At 40.0% G+C, this 18,364-nt stretch overlaps 1 protein-coding gene across 2 annotated transcripts in view; it reads right to left on the reverse strand.

Moving 5' to 3' along the window:
- VWA8 (von Willebrand factor A domain containing 8) overlaps positions 1–18,364 on the reverse strand; it is a 532,124-nt gene that overhangs the window by 55,795 nt on the left and 457,965 nt on the right. For both annotated transcript variants that reach the window (XM_075336856.1, XM_075336857.1), the window contains exons 40-41: positions 9,284–9,440; positions 6,388–6,496 (exon numbers count right to left, since the gene is read on the reverse strand). In XM_075336856.1, the coding sequence (XP_075192971.1) occupies positions 6,388–6,496; positions 9,284–9,440 (266 nt within the window). The remainder of the gene's footprint in view (positions 1–6,387; positions 6,497–9,283; positions 9,441–18,364) is intronic.

Here is an 18,364-nt window from a genome sequence, read left to right on the forward strand (position 1 = left end):
TTTCAATTCAAGATCTATTCATGAAAATGTATTTTGTTTGTGGTACAATCTCATTTATTATCATGCACACCGGAAATCTGGCATACAATGTATCTGAACTCAATGACCTCTAAAAGCTGGCATGGGGTTAATCTCTTTATACACAGGCAGCCCAATATTGCTCTAAACAAACAGGTTTGACACCATCTACTACAGTGGGTTAATGTTCAAAGACTGGGGTATAAAATGCCAGGTTTGAGAAATTCAATCATATGAGTTCTCAACACCAAAGAAAATAATTGTATATTACTGGCATGTACAGAAGAAGCTACCACAATGATCTTATCTATCTTTGACATCACATTCAGCTCTGCAGCTTTAGGATGAACTTTCACCAACTCTTTGCTCTGCCAATGCAGTCTGCATATAATACTTATAATACTGAGAACTTTCCCATTTCACCTGTTTTGTACTGCACTAGCACAAGAAAGCAAAGAGAATTTTCTGGTTAGTTGTACTACTTCCTATGCAGACTCCCAAGTGGCTCATGACAACATTCCTCTATTATCATGACTAATTTCATATTTGATTGGGGACTAGTAGACGAAAGGTAAAAGAAATTATGGTAACTATCAAAAATCTATGTTTGATCAAACACAGAATTTAACTGAGCCATTGCTAGGGTCATGCGTTCAAATAAATCCCACCAAGGATAATATCTGCAAGGAGTTTGCATGTTCTCCCCGTGTTTGTGTGGGTTTCCTCTGGGATCTCCGATTTACTCTCAGACTCCAAATACATACTAACAGGAAATTTAGATTGGGAGCCCCATTGGGGACAGCGATCATAATGTATGTAAAGTGCAGCAAAATATGATAGTGCTATATAAACAATTCATTATATTGTCAACCAAACCCACTGATTTTGGCGGAACCAGTTGATCATCTAGTGTGTATGGGGTATCCTGATGTCTGATGCCATGGAAAAGTCAGGTTTGGATAATATTCATACTTCTCATGGGAGACATAAAACCCTGCCAATGGTTTACTCCCCTCTACTTATTTTACTCCTTAAGCAACGGAGCACACGTAAAACGAATGTGTGCCATCAGAAAATGACCCACTGTTTAAACCATGTTTGTACGTTAAATGTAATAATAAAAAAAAAGTTTGAAAAACATTTTTCATAGAGAAAAATAGAGATCATGCGATTAGCATCGGACCCTATTACTATATTTCCTGATCTTTAGAGCACCCACATTGAAATAGGCTGCAACAGACTGGCTTTGACTGACGTACAGGAGGTGACTGATGAATGGTGTATCCTCTGGTATCTACTGTGTATAGAGATGGTACCCATCAGTGCAATTCTGCATGTGATGATAATGAAACTTCTGAAATGCAATCTGTACATGTGCTTTTATCTATATATAAATATAGATATATATATATATATATCTATATCTATATAGATATATATATATATATATATATATATATATACCGTGTTTTTCCAAAAATAAGACACTGTCTTATATTTTTTTTGCCCCCCAAAAAAGCGCTAGGGCTTATTTTTGGAGGAGGTCTTATTCTTGGAGAAACACGGTTGGGGGTAAGTTTACCCCCCCAAAAAGCAGACCCCCCAACTTCCCAGGAGACTCATACTCACCAGACCAGGACGTCTGCGTGGTTCCCAGGTCCTCCTGTGATCTCCGGTCGGTGCTGCACGCCGTCCTACCCTGCTGCTAGCTGACACGCTGACACACACAGAAGATCCCAGATACACACAGCAGATCACACACACAGCAGATCACACACACACACAAAGCAGATCACAGATATACACAGCAGATCACACACAGCAGATCACAGGCACACACAGCCGATCACAGATACACACAGCCGATCACAGATACACACAGCCGATCACAGGCACACACATCCGATCACAGGCACACACAGCCGATCACAGGCACACACAGCCGATCACAGATACACACATCCGATCACAGGCACACACAGCCGACCACAGATACACACATTCGAACGCAGACACACACAGCCGATCGCAGAAAAACACAACCGATTGCAGACACACACACAGCCGATTGCAGACACACACAGCAGATCACACACACACAGCAGATCACACACACACCCACACCCACACCCACACATCACATCCAGCACTTACGGCAGCAGGGAATGAGAGCAAGTCACGTGTCCGGCCACAGGTCCTGTTCGTCGCGCTGCACCGCACAGCCTCTCAGGATTCTCCCGGTGAGAAGAGATCGGTGTCGCTGGATGAGGTGAGTGTGTATGCGATCCGATGTGTGTGCGATCCGATGTTTGTGTGTGTGTGATTTGATGTTTGCGTGTTGATCCGATGTTTGTGTGTGCGATCTGATTATGTGTGCAATCTGACTGTCTGTGCAATCCGATGTTTGTGTGTGAGATCTGGTGTGTGCGTTAGATCTGATTTTGTGTGTGTGTGTGTGTGTGTGTGTGTGTGTGTGTATGTGAGAGCTGATGTGTGCGGGTGTGAGATCACTGCAGGTCCTGCTGCTCAGTGTCGGGTGAGTGTGATTGCCGGGTGCCGCTGTCAATAATGAAGTGTCCTGCAGTATCTGTAACTTTTTTAGCGGCACGGACACTTCATTATTGATCCGGGACTAGGGCTTATTTTCGGGGGAGGGCTTATATTTAAGCCGTTCTCCGAAAATGCTGAAAATCCCTGCTAGGGCTTATTTTTGGGGGAGGTCTTATTTTTGGAAAAACACGGTATATATATATATATATATATATATATATATATATACTAGCTGTACTACCCAGCTTCGCCCGGGTTAATAACTGCTGTTAACAAAATAGAATGAATTAACAAAAATGTATTCTGCACACAACAACCACAAAACAAATAGATAGAAATGTAATTATTAAAAGGCAAAAACTAAGCTAATAGAAGCATTTCACAACATATATTTCAACACCACATATATTCCACACAGATTTACCTAAATTGGCCAAGTAATGTGCTCCGTCTGTCTCTTTCCAGATCTGCCTCTTTCCAGGTCTGCCTCTTTCCAGGTCTGTCTCTTTCCAGGTCTGTCTCTTTCCAGGTCTGTCGCTTTCCAGGTCTGTCGCTTTCCAGGTCTGTCTCTTTCACCGTCTGTCTCTTTCACCGTCTGTCTCTTTCACCGTCTGTCTCTTTCACCGTCTGTCTCTTTCACCGTCTGTCTCTTTCACCGTCTGTCTCTTTCACCGTCTGTCTCTGTCTGTCTCTTTCACCGTTTGTCTCTGTGTGTCTCTTTCCCTGTCTGTCTCTATCTCTCTGTCTGTCTCTTTCTATCCGTGTCCCCACCGACATCTTATTACCTCACATATAAGCTTCTTATACTATGAATGTCTTTTGTTCCTATAGCAACCACTCACAGCTCCTACTAATAACCTGTAGTTCCAGGCTCCATTTACTTTAATGAAGGCATGTTTTTTTGGAGAGTAACTGTAAAGCGCGGGGTTAAATTTTCCTGTCAAAACAGTCTACGATGTTCCCTGGGTCACATGAGGTGTCTGTGCAAAATTTTGTGATTGTAAATGCGATGGTGTGGATACACTTTTCGTTTCACTTTTTCCCTATTATGTAGATAGGGGAAAAATTGATTGGTAAATTGGAACGCACGGGGTTAAAATTTCGCCTCACAACATAGCCTATGACGCTCTCGGGGTCCAGACATGTGAGTGTGCAAAATTTTGTGGCTGTAGCTGAGACGGTGCAGATGCCAATCCCGGACATACATACACACATACATACATACATACATACATACACACATTCAGCTTTATATATTAGATATATATATTTATCTCCCATATATATATGGGAGATAGATTGATTGTGAATAGACATTGTTTTTTTCCAAGAATAAGATGCTGTCTTATACTTTTTTTGCCCCGAAAAAAGGACTAGGGCTAATTTTTGGGTAGGTCTTTTTTTTGGTGGGGGGGGGGGGTTGGGGGCAAGTTTAGTGTGTGTGCGATCTGATGTGTGATTGTTTGAGTGATCTAATGTGTGACTGTGTGTGCGACCTGTTTGTGTGTGTGTGCGTGACCTGCTCTGTGTGCGATCTGATGTCTGTGGGTGTGCGATCTGATGTGTGTGGGTGTGCGATCTGATGTGTGTGGGTGCGCGATCTGATGTGTGTGGGTGTGCGTTCCACTGCAGGTCCTTCCGATTGGCATCTGGTGAGTATGATTGCGGGGTCTTTTGTCTTCTTTCTTCCCTCTTTTGGGGGTGTCGGCTTTCTATAAAGAAGTGTCCTGCAGCATTCTTTAACTTTTTAGCTGCATGGACACTTCATTATTGAAATCGGAACTTTGGCTTATTTTCGGGGTAGGGCTTATATTTCAGCCTTGCTCCAAAAAGGCAGAAAATTCCTGCTAGGGCTTATTTTTGGGGAGTGATTTTTTTTTGTATAACACGGTAGGTATTTCATGATATGTGAAATTGAAAAAATATATATATTTTTTATGTCTAATATAAAAATATATTAAATACAAATATTTTATGTAAAACCTGATTTAATCAATGGGTAATTTTCTGAAGACCCATTTCCCGTTAAGAAACAGTAAGGTCCTCGAGTCTTAAGCAGGACTATGATCAAAAAGTCAACTCTGAGTCTGCTATTAAGTAAAAATATACCTAGTCTAATCCTGGTTTGAGACAATGCAATCTTGCATAGAGGTTGCTATTATCGTAAACTGGATGAACCCTTTAAACGCATCTCATGCCCCTGCCCTTGTGTTTGTATTTCTGAAATTTTGAAACACATTTGAGGTTCAGAATTGTTGATAGATTCTGATGTGTTTTTGAAAATGCATCACAACATTGTGGGATTATAGCACTGATTAGGTAATGTATTATATACAGTACAGACCAAACGTTTGGACACACCTTCTCATCTCTAGAACAACTATTAGGCTATGTTCACACTAGAAAAATGATTTTTCTTAAGAAATTTCTTAAGAAATTTCTTAAGAGTGCACCTGTGTTAAAAAACGCACCAAAAACGCACCTGCGTTTTTGCCGCGTTTTCGGTCCGTTTTTGGTGCGTTTTCGGTCCGTTTTTGGTGCGTTTTTACCGCTGGTTGCTCCCTGCGTTTATTGTGCCAATTATCTATGGCAAAAAACGCAGTTAGCTGCAGAAAAGAAGTGACATGCTCATTCTTTTTCTTAAGAAAATCTACTGAAAGAATTTTCTTAAGAAAAAAACGCAGTGTGTGCACAGCTAATTTGTTTTGCCATAGGTTTTGCTGGGGAATGTCTGCAGAAAGGTTACAAGAATTTCTCAAGAAATTTCTGCAGCAAAAACGGACCCAAAACGGACCAAAAACGCAGGTAAAAAACGCAGTGTGTGAACACAGCCTTAAGAGGAGACTTTGTGCAGCAGGCCTTCATGGTAAAATAGCTACTAGGAAACCACTGCTAAGAACAGACAACAAGCAGAAGAGACTTGTTTGGGCTAAAGAACACAAGGAATGGACATTAGGCCAGTGGAAATCTGTGCTTTCGTCTGATGAGTCCAAATTTGAGATCTTTGGATCCAACCACCGTGTCTTTGTAGAAAAGGTGAACGGATAGACTCTACATGCCTGGTTCCCACCGTGAAGCATGGAGGAGGAGGTGTGATGGTGTGGGAGTGCTTTGCTGCTGACACTGTTGGGGATTTATTCAAAATTGAAGGCATACAAAACCAGCATGCCTACCACAGCATCTTCCACGGTGTGTTATTCCATCTGGTTTGCGTTTAGTTGGACCATAATTCATTTTTCAACAGGACATTGACCCCAAACACACCTCCAGGCTGTGTAAGGGCTATTTGACTAAGAAGGAGAGTGATGGGGTGCTATGAAGATGACCTAGTCTCCACAGTCACCAGACCTGAACCCAATCGAGATGGTTTGGGGTGAGCTGGACCGCAAAGTGAAGGCAAAATAGCCAACAAGTGCTAAGCATCTCTGGGAACTCCTTCAAGACTGTTCGAAAACCATTTCCGGTGACTACCTCTTGAAGCTCATCAAGAGAATGCCAAGAGTGTGCAATGTAGTAATGAAAGCAAAAGGTGGCTACTTTGAAGAACCTAGAATATAAGACATATTTTCAGTTGTTTCACACTTTTTTAAGTATTTCATTCCACATGTTTTAATTCATAGTTTTGATGCCTTCAATGTGAATCTACAATTTTTAGTGTCATGAAAATAAAGAAAACTCTTTGAATGAGGTGTGTCCAAACTTTTGGTCTGTACTGTATATTAGTAGCACATTCTTTTGACATACATATGGAAGATAAATGACCACAGGCAATATTCAGTATCCAGCAATTTCCTTTCTGCATTATAACACTCATCTTACCTGCAGACTATCCAGGATCACCCGAAGAGACTGAACTTGTCTGCGCACAGCTCCTGAGAAACGCTCATATGTAGCCGCATCGTATTCACTCATTCGAATTTCTTTCAACCTATAAGTAAAACATTATAATACACAGAAAACACTTTATTTCATAAAAATCTAGTTCTAGTCAGTTGTGTATTAGTATCAGTAAATTATCAAGAATGTTCAAAATAAAATTCTATAAGGCCTCATTCAGACGCCCGTGATTTTTTTTTACTTTGGAAAAAACACTGTGGTTCATCAGTGTTTTGAATACGATTTTCATCAGTGTTTGGTCAGTGTCAGTTTTTAACATCAGTGTTTCGTCAGCCGCCTTCACAAATAAAAAAATATTTGAAATTAATCGCCTATCCTTTACAATGTTAATCAAGAACAGCACACGGATTACATACTGATGGCAATCATGTGTTGGCCATAGTTTTCACATACAGTTGCATGTGAAAGTTTGGGCACCCCTGGTTAAAATTACTGTTATTGTTAATAGTTAAGCAAGTTGAAGATAAAATAATCTCTAAAAGGCATAAAGTTAAAATATGACACATTTTCTTTGTATTTTAGGCAAAAATACATATATATTTTTTCGTGTTTTACATTTGAAAAATTACAAATAGGTAAATATGCCAATGCAGATGTTTGGGTACCCTTGGAGATTTGTGCGCTCAGATAATTTTGACAAAGATTTCAAACCTTAGTTAACCTGTTAAAGTTATGGGTTGTTCATCATTAGGTGATACAAATTTTACAGCTTTATAAAAACCCAGCCTCCTCTAATCTTGCGCCAAAAACAGCAGCCATGGGTTCCTCTAAGCAGCTCACTAGCACTCTGAAAATAAAAATATTGGGGGGCCGCAAAGCAGGAGAAGGCTATAAGAAGATAGCAAAGCGTTTTCAAGTTGTCCTTTCCTCAGTTCAAAATGTAATTAAGAAATGTCAGTTCACAGGAAAAGTGGAGGTCAAGATAAGGTTTGAAAGACCAATGAAAATTTCTGTTACAGCTGCTCGTAGGATTGCTAGAGAGGCAAATCAGAACCACAGCTTGATTGCAAAAGACCTTCAGGAAGATTTAGCAGACTCTGGAGTTGTGGTACATTGTACTACTGTTCAACGACACCTGCACACATATGGCCTTCATGGAAGAGTCCTCACAAGAAAACCTCTTCTGCGTCCTCATCATAAAATTCAGCCTCAGAAGTATGCAAAAGAAAATCTAAACAAGCCTGATGGATTTCGGAAACAAGTCCTGTGGACCTATGAGGTTAAAATAGAACTTTTTGACCACAATGATCAAAGGTATGTGTGGAGAAAAAAGGGCACAGAATTTCAGGAAAAGAATCTCTCACCAACCATTGAGCATACAGATGGAGCAATCATCCTTTGTGGTTGTGTTTACAGCCAATGGTACAGAGAACATTTCACAGGTAGAGGGAAGAATGGATTCAATGAAATTTCAACAAATTCTTGATGCAAACCTAACATTATCTGTGAAAAAGCTAAAGTTGAAAAGAGGATGGCTTCTATAACTGGATAATGATCCTAACATAACAAAACACAATAGGCAACCTCAAAAGACGCAAGCTGAAGGTTTTACAATGGCCCTCACACTCCCCTGATCTGAACATAATTAAAAATCTGTGACTAGACCTCAAAAGAGCAGCGTATGCAAAACGAACCAGTAATATCACCGAACTGGAAGACTTTTCCAAGGAAGAATGGAAGAAAATCCATCAAATAAGAATTGAAAGACTCTTGGTTGGCTTCAAAAAGCATTTATAAGCGGTGATATTTGCTAAAGGAGGTGCTACTAGGTACTAACCATGCAGGGTGCTCAAACTTTTGCATCGGCCAATTTTTTAAAATGTGAAAATTGAAAATATATTTTTTGGGGGGGCAAAAATACAAAGGAAATGTGTCATCATTAACTTTTTGCCTTTTCATTTCACCTTCAACTTGCGTAACTGTTCACAAAGGTTTACATGTCACTGTAACTAAACAATTTTATGTATAATTTCGGACACGACTCCACAATTTCTTTGTGGACACGGTCTGCAAAAAGTCACGGAAATTTGAACTGCAACTATAACAACGGATACGTGTTCTATCTGTGAAAAGCATGGATGGAACAGGCACGTGAAAAACAGAGGTGTGAATGAGGCCTTAATGTGCAAAGGGAGAAAGCTGACAATCAGCATCAGATTAGGGGTAACTCACAGCTCATGAATATCATGGACTCCTTGGTGCATAGAGTTGAATGCTAAGTGTGAGTTTGACCTAACAACATGTAAATAATAAATTACAAACTCTTCAACACAGTCACTGCACGCTACCTTCAGAGAAGGCATCATGAAGGAGCTGACAGGTTCTTTTTAGCAATCTTTGTGTCTTACTGCACATGGGGGAGGTTCCTGCTGCAAACAATTGTGAGTGTGAGCAGGAGAAAGGTGGAGGAATGGCAGATCTCATGAGACACTCAGACAACATGTCTATATTTTTCTTACATGTTGCAATAAGACAAAATAGATGCAAAATCTGCCTTAGTAAGGAGGATGCTTTTCATTTTGCACATATTTTGTGAATGGAAAATAAAAGATTCCATTTAAACACATCAGCGGTTCAGTTTGTGTAGATCCTATCCACATTTAGGCACACAAAAGGCACACAAGTGACAAAAGGAATGAAAACATCCAGTTGTCAATTCATTCATCGATTCCCCTGAGGAATAACAGATGATCATGAAAATGCAAAGTTCTAAAAGATGCTTCAGAATTGTAACCTCATGGGGAGTCCTTGTACTGAATAGGACAGATGGGTCAGGAGAGGTGACAGCTCCTCATTTATGTCACCACTGGGACATTACCTTTGTTTAAAAGCTTTCTCTGCCATTTCTCTTGCCGCTCTCTTTACTTCCTCGGGGACAGCATCTTTTTCAGCTTGAGACACCTGGTAGACTTTGTGTCCTGCATCCAGACGATACGGACCTCCTTTTCCACCCAATCCCGCCGTATCCCTGCCACCTGGGAAATAATATCAATTTTCACCCTTTTGATTATATTTGCGTTATTTGTAATTTCATAAAGAGAAGATCTCAGGCATTCACAATCATCTCCAGCACAGGGCGTGGGCCCAATACGATAACAATGATATGTTATTTATAGCATGAAACATATCTTGGATAATCACATGAGCATAAAATGAAAACATTGTTTCTATGGGGGATGATTAGCTCTGCTAATGTCTGACATTCTCTGCTCTATTAAACAATGACAAGTATTAGTTTCGGCCTGTCTTCTTCAGGAAAGCATTAGCTGAACATGAACATGTTATCTTTTCACGTGTGTTAAAATCAGACAATTCTGAAGAACCGCAGGCAGGTTTATTATCCAGCATGGCATATATGTGTGAAAAGATCGTGTCTTCTACAGCACGCAGTAAATGATTGACAGCCATGTGCCATGAATGCGTAGGCTGCACACTATGAGCACCTTGGTGTAGGCAAACAATAGGAATCTTGGAGTAAATGAATCTTTTGACCTTTCCTTTAACCCATACAATGTGAACACTAATAATAACCACATGTCAACACAAATTCTAGGGAATTGCTAGGTAGGACTGTCTCGCTTTCCTCAAAAGTTCACAAAGGTGTCATAATATATGGTTATATTGGGATGATGAAAACCCTTCCGAGGTAGAAGACAGATTCCTTGTCCAAATCTCCGACCTCTAAGGCCCACGGCTTGAAGGCTGGATGTTCTAAGGCAGGACCTCAAAACCTTTGAAGCTTTCTAACACTTTCATTTGTGAGATATAAGGTTGCTGCCCTTGTCATCCCCAACCACTCCACCTCATAAGCGCAATAACCTGTGAACGAACACAACTATTACTGCTAAATAATGGATATATTATCTTGGTGGGCTAGTGTTCTCATTTGTTAATATGGTCAGTCATTTGCTATTTGTAAATTTTTACTTTGCTCGCTCTTATATTTGCATTACATTGTAGATTTTTGCGTTTTCATTAAAAAACAAAATTAAATTTAGTAATAAATTAACTTTACTAATAAAGTTAAATTTAAGGGATTTTTTTTACAACATGCAATTATATTATTAACAATATGGCACTTGTAGACTACGACAGCTGCTCTGTGCACCTCCAATTTTAAGCTGAGTACTTCTGGCAATTTCCATGTTGAATATAATATTAGAGAGGGATTCTCCACTATCAAGATAAGGGTTTAGTCACACATCAAAGTTGTTGCCAAAATTTACCAAAACCTTGAAAAATTGAAGAAATGTGACACATACAATTGTTTTTTTTAAACTTAAACAGGTCACATCACCAGGTCAAAAGTGGGCAGTTTTGCTCTTACATTTTTCCGTCTGCTCCAGATTGTTCCAGTTTTTGTTTTTTTTTATCCTCTATACAGTTTCAAAGATATCGGCCTTTATATTTAGTACTTACTTTTATGGTCTTTACCAAGTAGCCATGGGTAGTATAGCAGAGCAGCAAAAATACAATCCCCAAGAGAATCCAGTGTGTTGCACCCCCTTGGGAAGGGCCATAAAAATTAGCACCAAATAAAAAGACTCATATCTTTGAAACCGTACAGAAGATTGGAAAATAAATAAAAATGGATCGTTCAATAGAGCAGTGGGAATAAAATAAAAACAAAATTGGTTACTTTTGACCTAGGGTCAGGTCGTCTTTAACCCCTTCAGCCCCGGGGCACTTTCCATTTTTGCGTTTTTGTTTTTTGCTCCCCTTCTTCGAGAGCCGTAACTTTTTTATTTTTCCGTCAATCTTGCCATATGAGGGCTTGTTTTTTGCGGGACAAGTTGTACTTTTAAATGAAACCATAAGTTTTACTATATGGTGTACTGGAAAGCAGCAAAAAAATTCCAAGTGTGGAAAAAGTGCAAAAAAAGTGTGATGGCACAATAGTTTTTGGGATGTTTTATTCACGGTGTTCACTATATGGTAAAACTGATGTGTGGGTATGATGCCTGAGGTCGGTGCGAGTTTGTAGACACCAAACATGTATAGATTTACTTGTATCTAAGGGGTTAAAAAAAATTCACAAGCTTGTCCAATAAAAGTGGCGTACGTTTTGCGCCATTTTCCGAAACCCGTAGAGTTCTCTTTTTTTTGGGATCTATGGCTCAGTGACGGCTTATTTTTTGCGTCTCGAGCTGATGTTTCTAATGTTAACAACCTCATGTCCTAATGATTACCTACTAGCACTCCAAGATACATAATTTATACACATTTATTGGACATCCCTAGATGACCAAATTAAAGGAGTAACGCCATTTTTCAATAAAATCAATCTTTATTTAAACATATATTTTTTTTTTGGCTGTAATTACATATACATTCACCTGCCTGGGTGTAAATATCCCAGTCACTAATACAGGGATTTAATTATTTTCCTGTCCGTGTCTCTCTTCTATACGGTACCTTTTTGCTAAAATATTTTTAAAAAAAATATATGTTTAAATAAAGATTGATTTTATTGAAAAATGGCGTTACTCCTTTAATTTGATGTTTCTAATGGTAGCATTTTTGCGCAGATGCTACGTTTTGATCGCCTGTTATTGCATTTTGCGTAAAACTTGCGGCGACCAAAAAACGTAATTTTGGCGTTTGGAATTTTTTTGCCACTACGCCGTTTACCAATCAGATTAATTGATTTTATATTTTGATAGATCGGGCATTTCTGAACGCGGCGATACCAAATATGTGTATATTTATTTATTTTTTAACCCTTTAATTTTCAATGGGGGGAAAGGGGGGTGATTTGAACTTTTAGGGTTTTTGTTTTTTTTTTAAATTTTTTAAAACTTTTTTTTTACTTTTTTTATTTTATTTTACTAGTCCCCCTAGGGGGCTATAGCGATCAGCAATCCGATTGCTAATCGCTATCTGCTGATCACAGCTATACCGCTGTAAACAGCAGAAATAGTCACTTTCTTTTTTCCTCTGCTTCGTGCCGAGGAAAAACGAAAGTGAAACTTCGTAGCAGCAGGCGTCATCACATGACCCTGTGCTATGATGGCAACCACCGAACGTCACGTGATCACTCACGTGACGTCCGGAGGGGGCGGCGGCAAGTAAAAAACATGGCCGCGCGCATATAGATCTCGCTGCCAGACTTTGGCAGCGAGATCTAAGGGGTTAATGTTCCGGGTGGAATGCGATTCCACTCGGAACATGTAGGCACACATGTCAGCTGTTGAAAACAGCTGATATGTGTGCTGATCTACGCCGCCTGCCCGCGGCAGGGGGCGGGGCTTACCGGGACACTATCCATGACGGAAAGATCCGTCCATGGTCGTGAAGGGGTTAAAGGGAATCTGTCAACAGATTTTTGCTATGGAAGCTGAAGCCAGCATGCTGCAAGGGTTAACACAAAGTTCAGGCATGCCTGTTTTGTCACAGCCAGATCTTTGTTTTATTTGTTACATTTGTTTACCCAGCAGAACCCTTATCATTACAGGACTAGAAACTCACTTGCAGTGCAGTCTGACGCACCCCCTGCTGTGATTAACATCTCACTGTCAATGTACAATCTCAATTGAGAGCCTGGTGTGGGCAGATACAGCCCTCTGGACTGCTCCTCCTACATTACTAAACTAGAACGGCTGCACTCAGTAATCTAAGTGATACATTGTTGGATTCAGAATCTCCTTGCCTACATCATGCTCTTCTCAGATGAGGTAGCAAAAACCTGCTGATAGATTCCCTTTAAATACTAAATTACAAATGTTCTGATGTTCTTTTTTTTTTTCTTATGGAACTTAAGTTATTTCTTCTCATCAGAGTGTCAAAACTGTTGCCAATTGCTGCTTCAAACATGACACTCGGCATCACATACAGGCCAGGCCAGTCTAAATGTTAGGCAGGGGTCACACAAGCACTACCGTGAGTGCATCGCATGACACTGAACTGCCACTCTGCTGGAGTGTAAGCTGAGTGTCATATCACTGTGATGCGATCCTGCAATTGCAGCACAGCCTTGGAGAACAGGGCGGACACTGCGGAGGAAAGGGAGAGACTAATCTTCCGGTCTCCTCAATTGTCAGCTGATGCATATATCGCACTGCACTCTGCTGCAATGTGAGTGCAGTGCGATGTTTCTTTTGCATCCATATACTTGTATGGGTGCGACAGAAAACAAATTCGATTACACCCGAACCATGCTGTTTTCTCAGTCCAATTAGAGCTGAGAAAGAAATCACTCATGGGAGCGGCCCCATACAGTAACATTGGTCCGAGAGGAATGCGTTTTTTTTTATCGCATTCCACTCACCGTGTGTTCTTAGCCTTATCACAATGCATTGTACTTTGGTATCAAAAAAACAGCTACATTATGTGAAATGCTTTAAATGTGAATGGCGGAGACAAAATGCAACATTTAATATAGATTTATACTAAATATAGTAAAAATGTTGTTCAAAAGTATAAAGTAAAAAAATTATGATGGAAATATGGAAATGGGAATTAAAAGCAAATGTAATTTCTTGCAAGAAGTATGTTGTCCATGTTCTTAAATAAAAAAAGAGACTATAATGTAAAATGAAGTCTACTGTGCCATTGCTTGTATACGAGCTCTCACCCTGTAATTTATCCACAGAGTGACTCAGAAAGGAAAGGAGTGGCCGCTGTACTATATCTGTGAATTTAGAATAGATATGGCCATACAGACCATTAAATGTTTCCTTTAGCAGTTGCTATGAAGAACTTCAGAAAATAAATAAAAGAAAACGGAATTTTTAGTGCGGTTGTGACTGAGGAACTTGTGGTCACACTGTTACATTTTCATTACATAACGCAATGTTCCAGTTTGATTAAAGAGTTTGATTAAACTAAACTTTGGTAATTTTTTTTTTGTATATAATTTCCCACCAAATTAGTGGGGGTTTGTGTACTGAGTTAACCTCTGATCGATCAGTCAAATGACGTTTCAATCCTGCCTCACAAAAAGTTAGGGATGTTTAGCTTACTGGTAAAATTTATGTAAAATTTAAAAAGTTCACACTACAGTGACATTTTATCATTCACCCTCGGATGATTTTTCTGTTTAGAGCCATAACTTTTTTTTTTCTTTTTCTGTCAATATAGCCATATGAGGGCTTGTTTTTTGCGGGACGAGTTGTACTTTTTAATGACACCATTTATTCTGTCCCATATTGTATTGGAAAACGGGAAAAAATTCCAAGTGCAGTGACACTGAAAAAAAGTGCAATTTGACAATAGTTTTTTTTTTTTTATTTACCATGTTCACTATATGGTAAAACGAACCTGGCAATATGATTCCCCAGGTCAGTACGAGTTTCTAGATATCAAACATGTAAAGTTTTACTTTTATCTAAGTGGTGCAAAAAGTTCAGAAAATTGTCAAAAAACCTAATTGCGCTTATTGTTGCCATTTTCCGAGACATGTAGCGTTCATATTTTTTAGGACCTGGGGCTGATTGATGGCTTATTTTTTGTGTCTTCAGCCGATGTTTTTAATTATGCCAATTTTTGGCACATGTGATGTTTTGATAGCCTATTATTGCATTTTAATATTGTTTAATGCAATGTAATGGTGACCATAAAAACATAACTTTGTAGTTTTGATTTTTTTTCTCTCTATGCCCTTTACCGATCAATTTAACTGATTTTATATTTTGATAGCTCAGGCGTTTCTGAACACGGCGATACCACATATGTGTTTATTATTATTATTATTATTATTATTGTTCTATTTTCAATGGGGCAAAAGGGGGGTGAGTTCAACTTTAAATTTTTTGTTTTCATATTTTTAAAAACCTTTTGTTAAAATTTTTTTTATTGATTTTATTAGTCCCCTTAGAGGACTTGAAGCCTGCACTGTCTGATCGCTTCTACTGTTCAGAGCGGTTCTTCAGCATCCCTCTGAACAGTAGAAACGCTGATTTCCTGTGAGTGACGACGCTCTGCCTGCATTCACAGGAGATCAGCGTATTTCTACTGTTAAGACGGATGCTGAAGAACAGCTCTGAACAGCAGAAGCAATCATAACAGCAACAGAGGTCATTAGCTGATCCCCGGCTGTCATGACAACCCATCAGCACCCCAAATTTGCAAGTGCGATATAACTAGTTAACAAGCTAAAGTGGATCGGAGATCCACATGCACCTATTAGCTGTACATGTTGGCTGATCTGATCAGCTGACATGTGCAGGGAATAATGGTGGCTTGCCACATGAACCAAACATGAACATGAACCAAAATTAAAGAACATACAAGACCAATGATGTGGAGATATATCATTGATCGAGAAGGAGTTAAAGTATTTAAGTAGCATTTAAGTAGAAGCAGACACTGGTGATTTCCTCATCTCAAACAATTTATTAAAACAAAAGCCAACATTATTGGAGGGTATACCCAAAATAAAATGTCAATGTCTCAATAACTTGTAATGTGGCCTTGAGAATCCATTACAGCTTGACAACGACATATCATGCTGTTCACAAATGGAGTTATGGTCTGCTGAGACATTCCAGTCTTCTTAAAGGGTGGCCCTGAGGTCACTGAGGTTCTGGGGTACGAGACTCTATCTAGTGTCTCAGCTGATCCCATAGGTTTTCTATGGAATTCAGCTCTGGAAAAAGTGCAGGCCACTCCATTTGAGGTAGTCTCTAGTAGCCATTTTCTAATGATGCGACATTGATGAGCTGAAAAACTATTGCCCATGAAGAGGAAATTAGGTCTGTGTTGTTCATGCAGAGGTACAATGAGTGAATTAATGATGTTATTCAAGTAATAGAAGCTTGTCACTGTACTATTCACAAATGGGGGCAGTTCTGTATTGCCTAGGCAAACATGCCCATCTTGTACCACCACCATGAAAGGATGATGTGAGGACAACAGTGCTGATGTATAGCGCTCTTCTTAAAGTCTGCAAAATCGCTGGCGGTCATCATTTCTGCACAGCTTAAATTGACTTTCATCACTGAACAGCACTGAGGCCCATTCGTCCCTTGTCCAGCAACACAATGACGCCTGTGCTTGGTGGCGTGGTCAGGTACCCTTGCAGGTCATCTAGCACGCAGACCATGCTGATGTAAATGGTTTCAATTGCTCTCACATGACAATTGGGTGTCTTACCTCCATTAAATATGCCTGAGGTTGTGTGGCATTCATCGTCCCGGTTCCGAAGGGCATTATTCACAATGAAGCGGTCATCAGTGTGGGATGTGGAAAAAGAATGTTCACTTTATGTCTTTCTATGACTCTTCCAGTCTCTCTGTTGCAACCTGCTGATGACACTGCGACACTCTAAGCTCAGTGGCCACTTCCATCTGAGAACATTCTGCTTGAAGCCTTGCAATAGCGAGGTACTGTTGATCAATTGTTAGGTGTCGTCTTGGTCTCATGATGTCAAAATGTGAACAGTATGATGATTAAAATTGTTTAAACACCAAATCTAATTGAACCCAGAAATTTATTAGTTAGAGGGCATTTTAGGATCATTCTAAAATTTCATCTGAAAACCAAATATATCTTTTGGTGAGTTGTGTAAAGTATACAGACTTAGTTATATTGTAACTTAGTAATATACTTTATTATAGTTCTTGACTTGGTTTACTTTATGTAGAGATTATTTCTTATTATGCACAGAAAGGGTTTGTCCATGACTGTGATATTGAAGACCTATGGATATTCCATCGATTGAGGTCAACCAACATATAGTAGTATAGTAGTTTTCAGCTTCAACATGAGGGCTCCATACACTTGCAGTTGCAGTACTCAGGCGCTGTAGCCATCTCCCGGGACATTCATTAATTTACATGTAAACCAAAATCAGACACAGACACAAGGTTTCCAGCCTTTATCTTGTATTGGGAACTAAAAAAAAAATCAATGAGCAGTGCTCGCTTGATGGTTTCTAGAGTGGAATATTTAAGACGTCTGTATCATTTTAATCAAATCATGTTCAGCAGCAGCCAAGACAAGCAGATGAAATTACTGTAATTACCAAATTATCTGATCTAGAAAAAGTCAGAATATATAAATTCCAAGTTTCTATCCACTCAGTGATGAGGCATTCCAGAGTTAGCATTCAATTGCAGCTGACACTAATTATTTGATCAAAATGTTATTCGTTGTACAAGCGGAGGTCTATACTAAAACCTTGATTTATCAAGACGATCCATTTGCAATCATGAGAGTCTGACAAGTGGTATGCGCCTTCGTGTGGGCCTCCCCACAAATCTTACTCCAGTTAGTGACTAGAGTAAGATATAAGATATGGTGTAATGAATGCCACGGTTCTATATGAAATTGATGATTGCCAAACTCCTGAGCCGCCAAAGGACAGCCCATTATTTTCGGAGGTGGGCAAATATCGTGTGAGAACGCCATAAGATGCTAAGTTTTAGGCACAGCCTTGTGTGAAAATTTGCAGCTTTTTATGCCAGAGTTCTGGAGTAAAAGATTTGATCAATAAGGTCCCAAGTATATAGACCAGGCGTGGGGAAGCTCCGGCCCACGGGCAGTATCCGGCCCCCGATGAGTTTTTATACAGCCCCTGGGCACATTCCCTGGGACTGCAGTACTCGGACAGCAGCTGCGGTCTTGTCGGCTGCCGGCCCGTTAAATCATAATGTGTGGTGCGCATACTATTAGGTCCTCAGTCTGCTGGTCCGTGCTAGCGTGCTGAGGACATACTTTGTGGGCGGGGTAGGCGTTATTGCACTGCGCTCCTGTCCCACAGAAGAGGAGAATCAGGTTTACCGGCTGCCCATTTGTACATGCCTCCTGGTGCTGTGAGCCTCCGGCCTCCCGTAGTGCTGTTAGCCTCCTGCCTCCCACGGTACTGTGAGCCTCCTGCCTCCCACAGTACTGTGTGCCTCCTGCCTCCCACGGTAGTGTGCCTCCTGCCTCCCACGGTACAATGTGCCTCCTGCCTGCC

The sequence above is a fragment of the Anomaloglossus baeobatrachus genome, chromosome 2 (assembly GCF_048569485.1).
Source record: "Anomaloglossus baeobatrachus isolate aAnoBae1 chromosome 2, aAnoBae1.hap1, whole genome shotgun sequence".
Lineage (NCBI taxonomy): Eukaryota > Metazoa > Chordata > Amphibia > Anura > Aromobatidae > Anomaloglossus > Anomaloglossus baeobatrachus.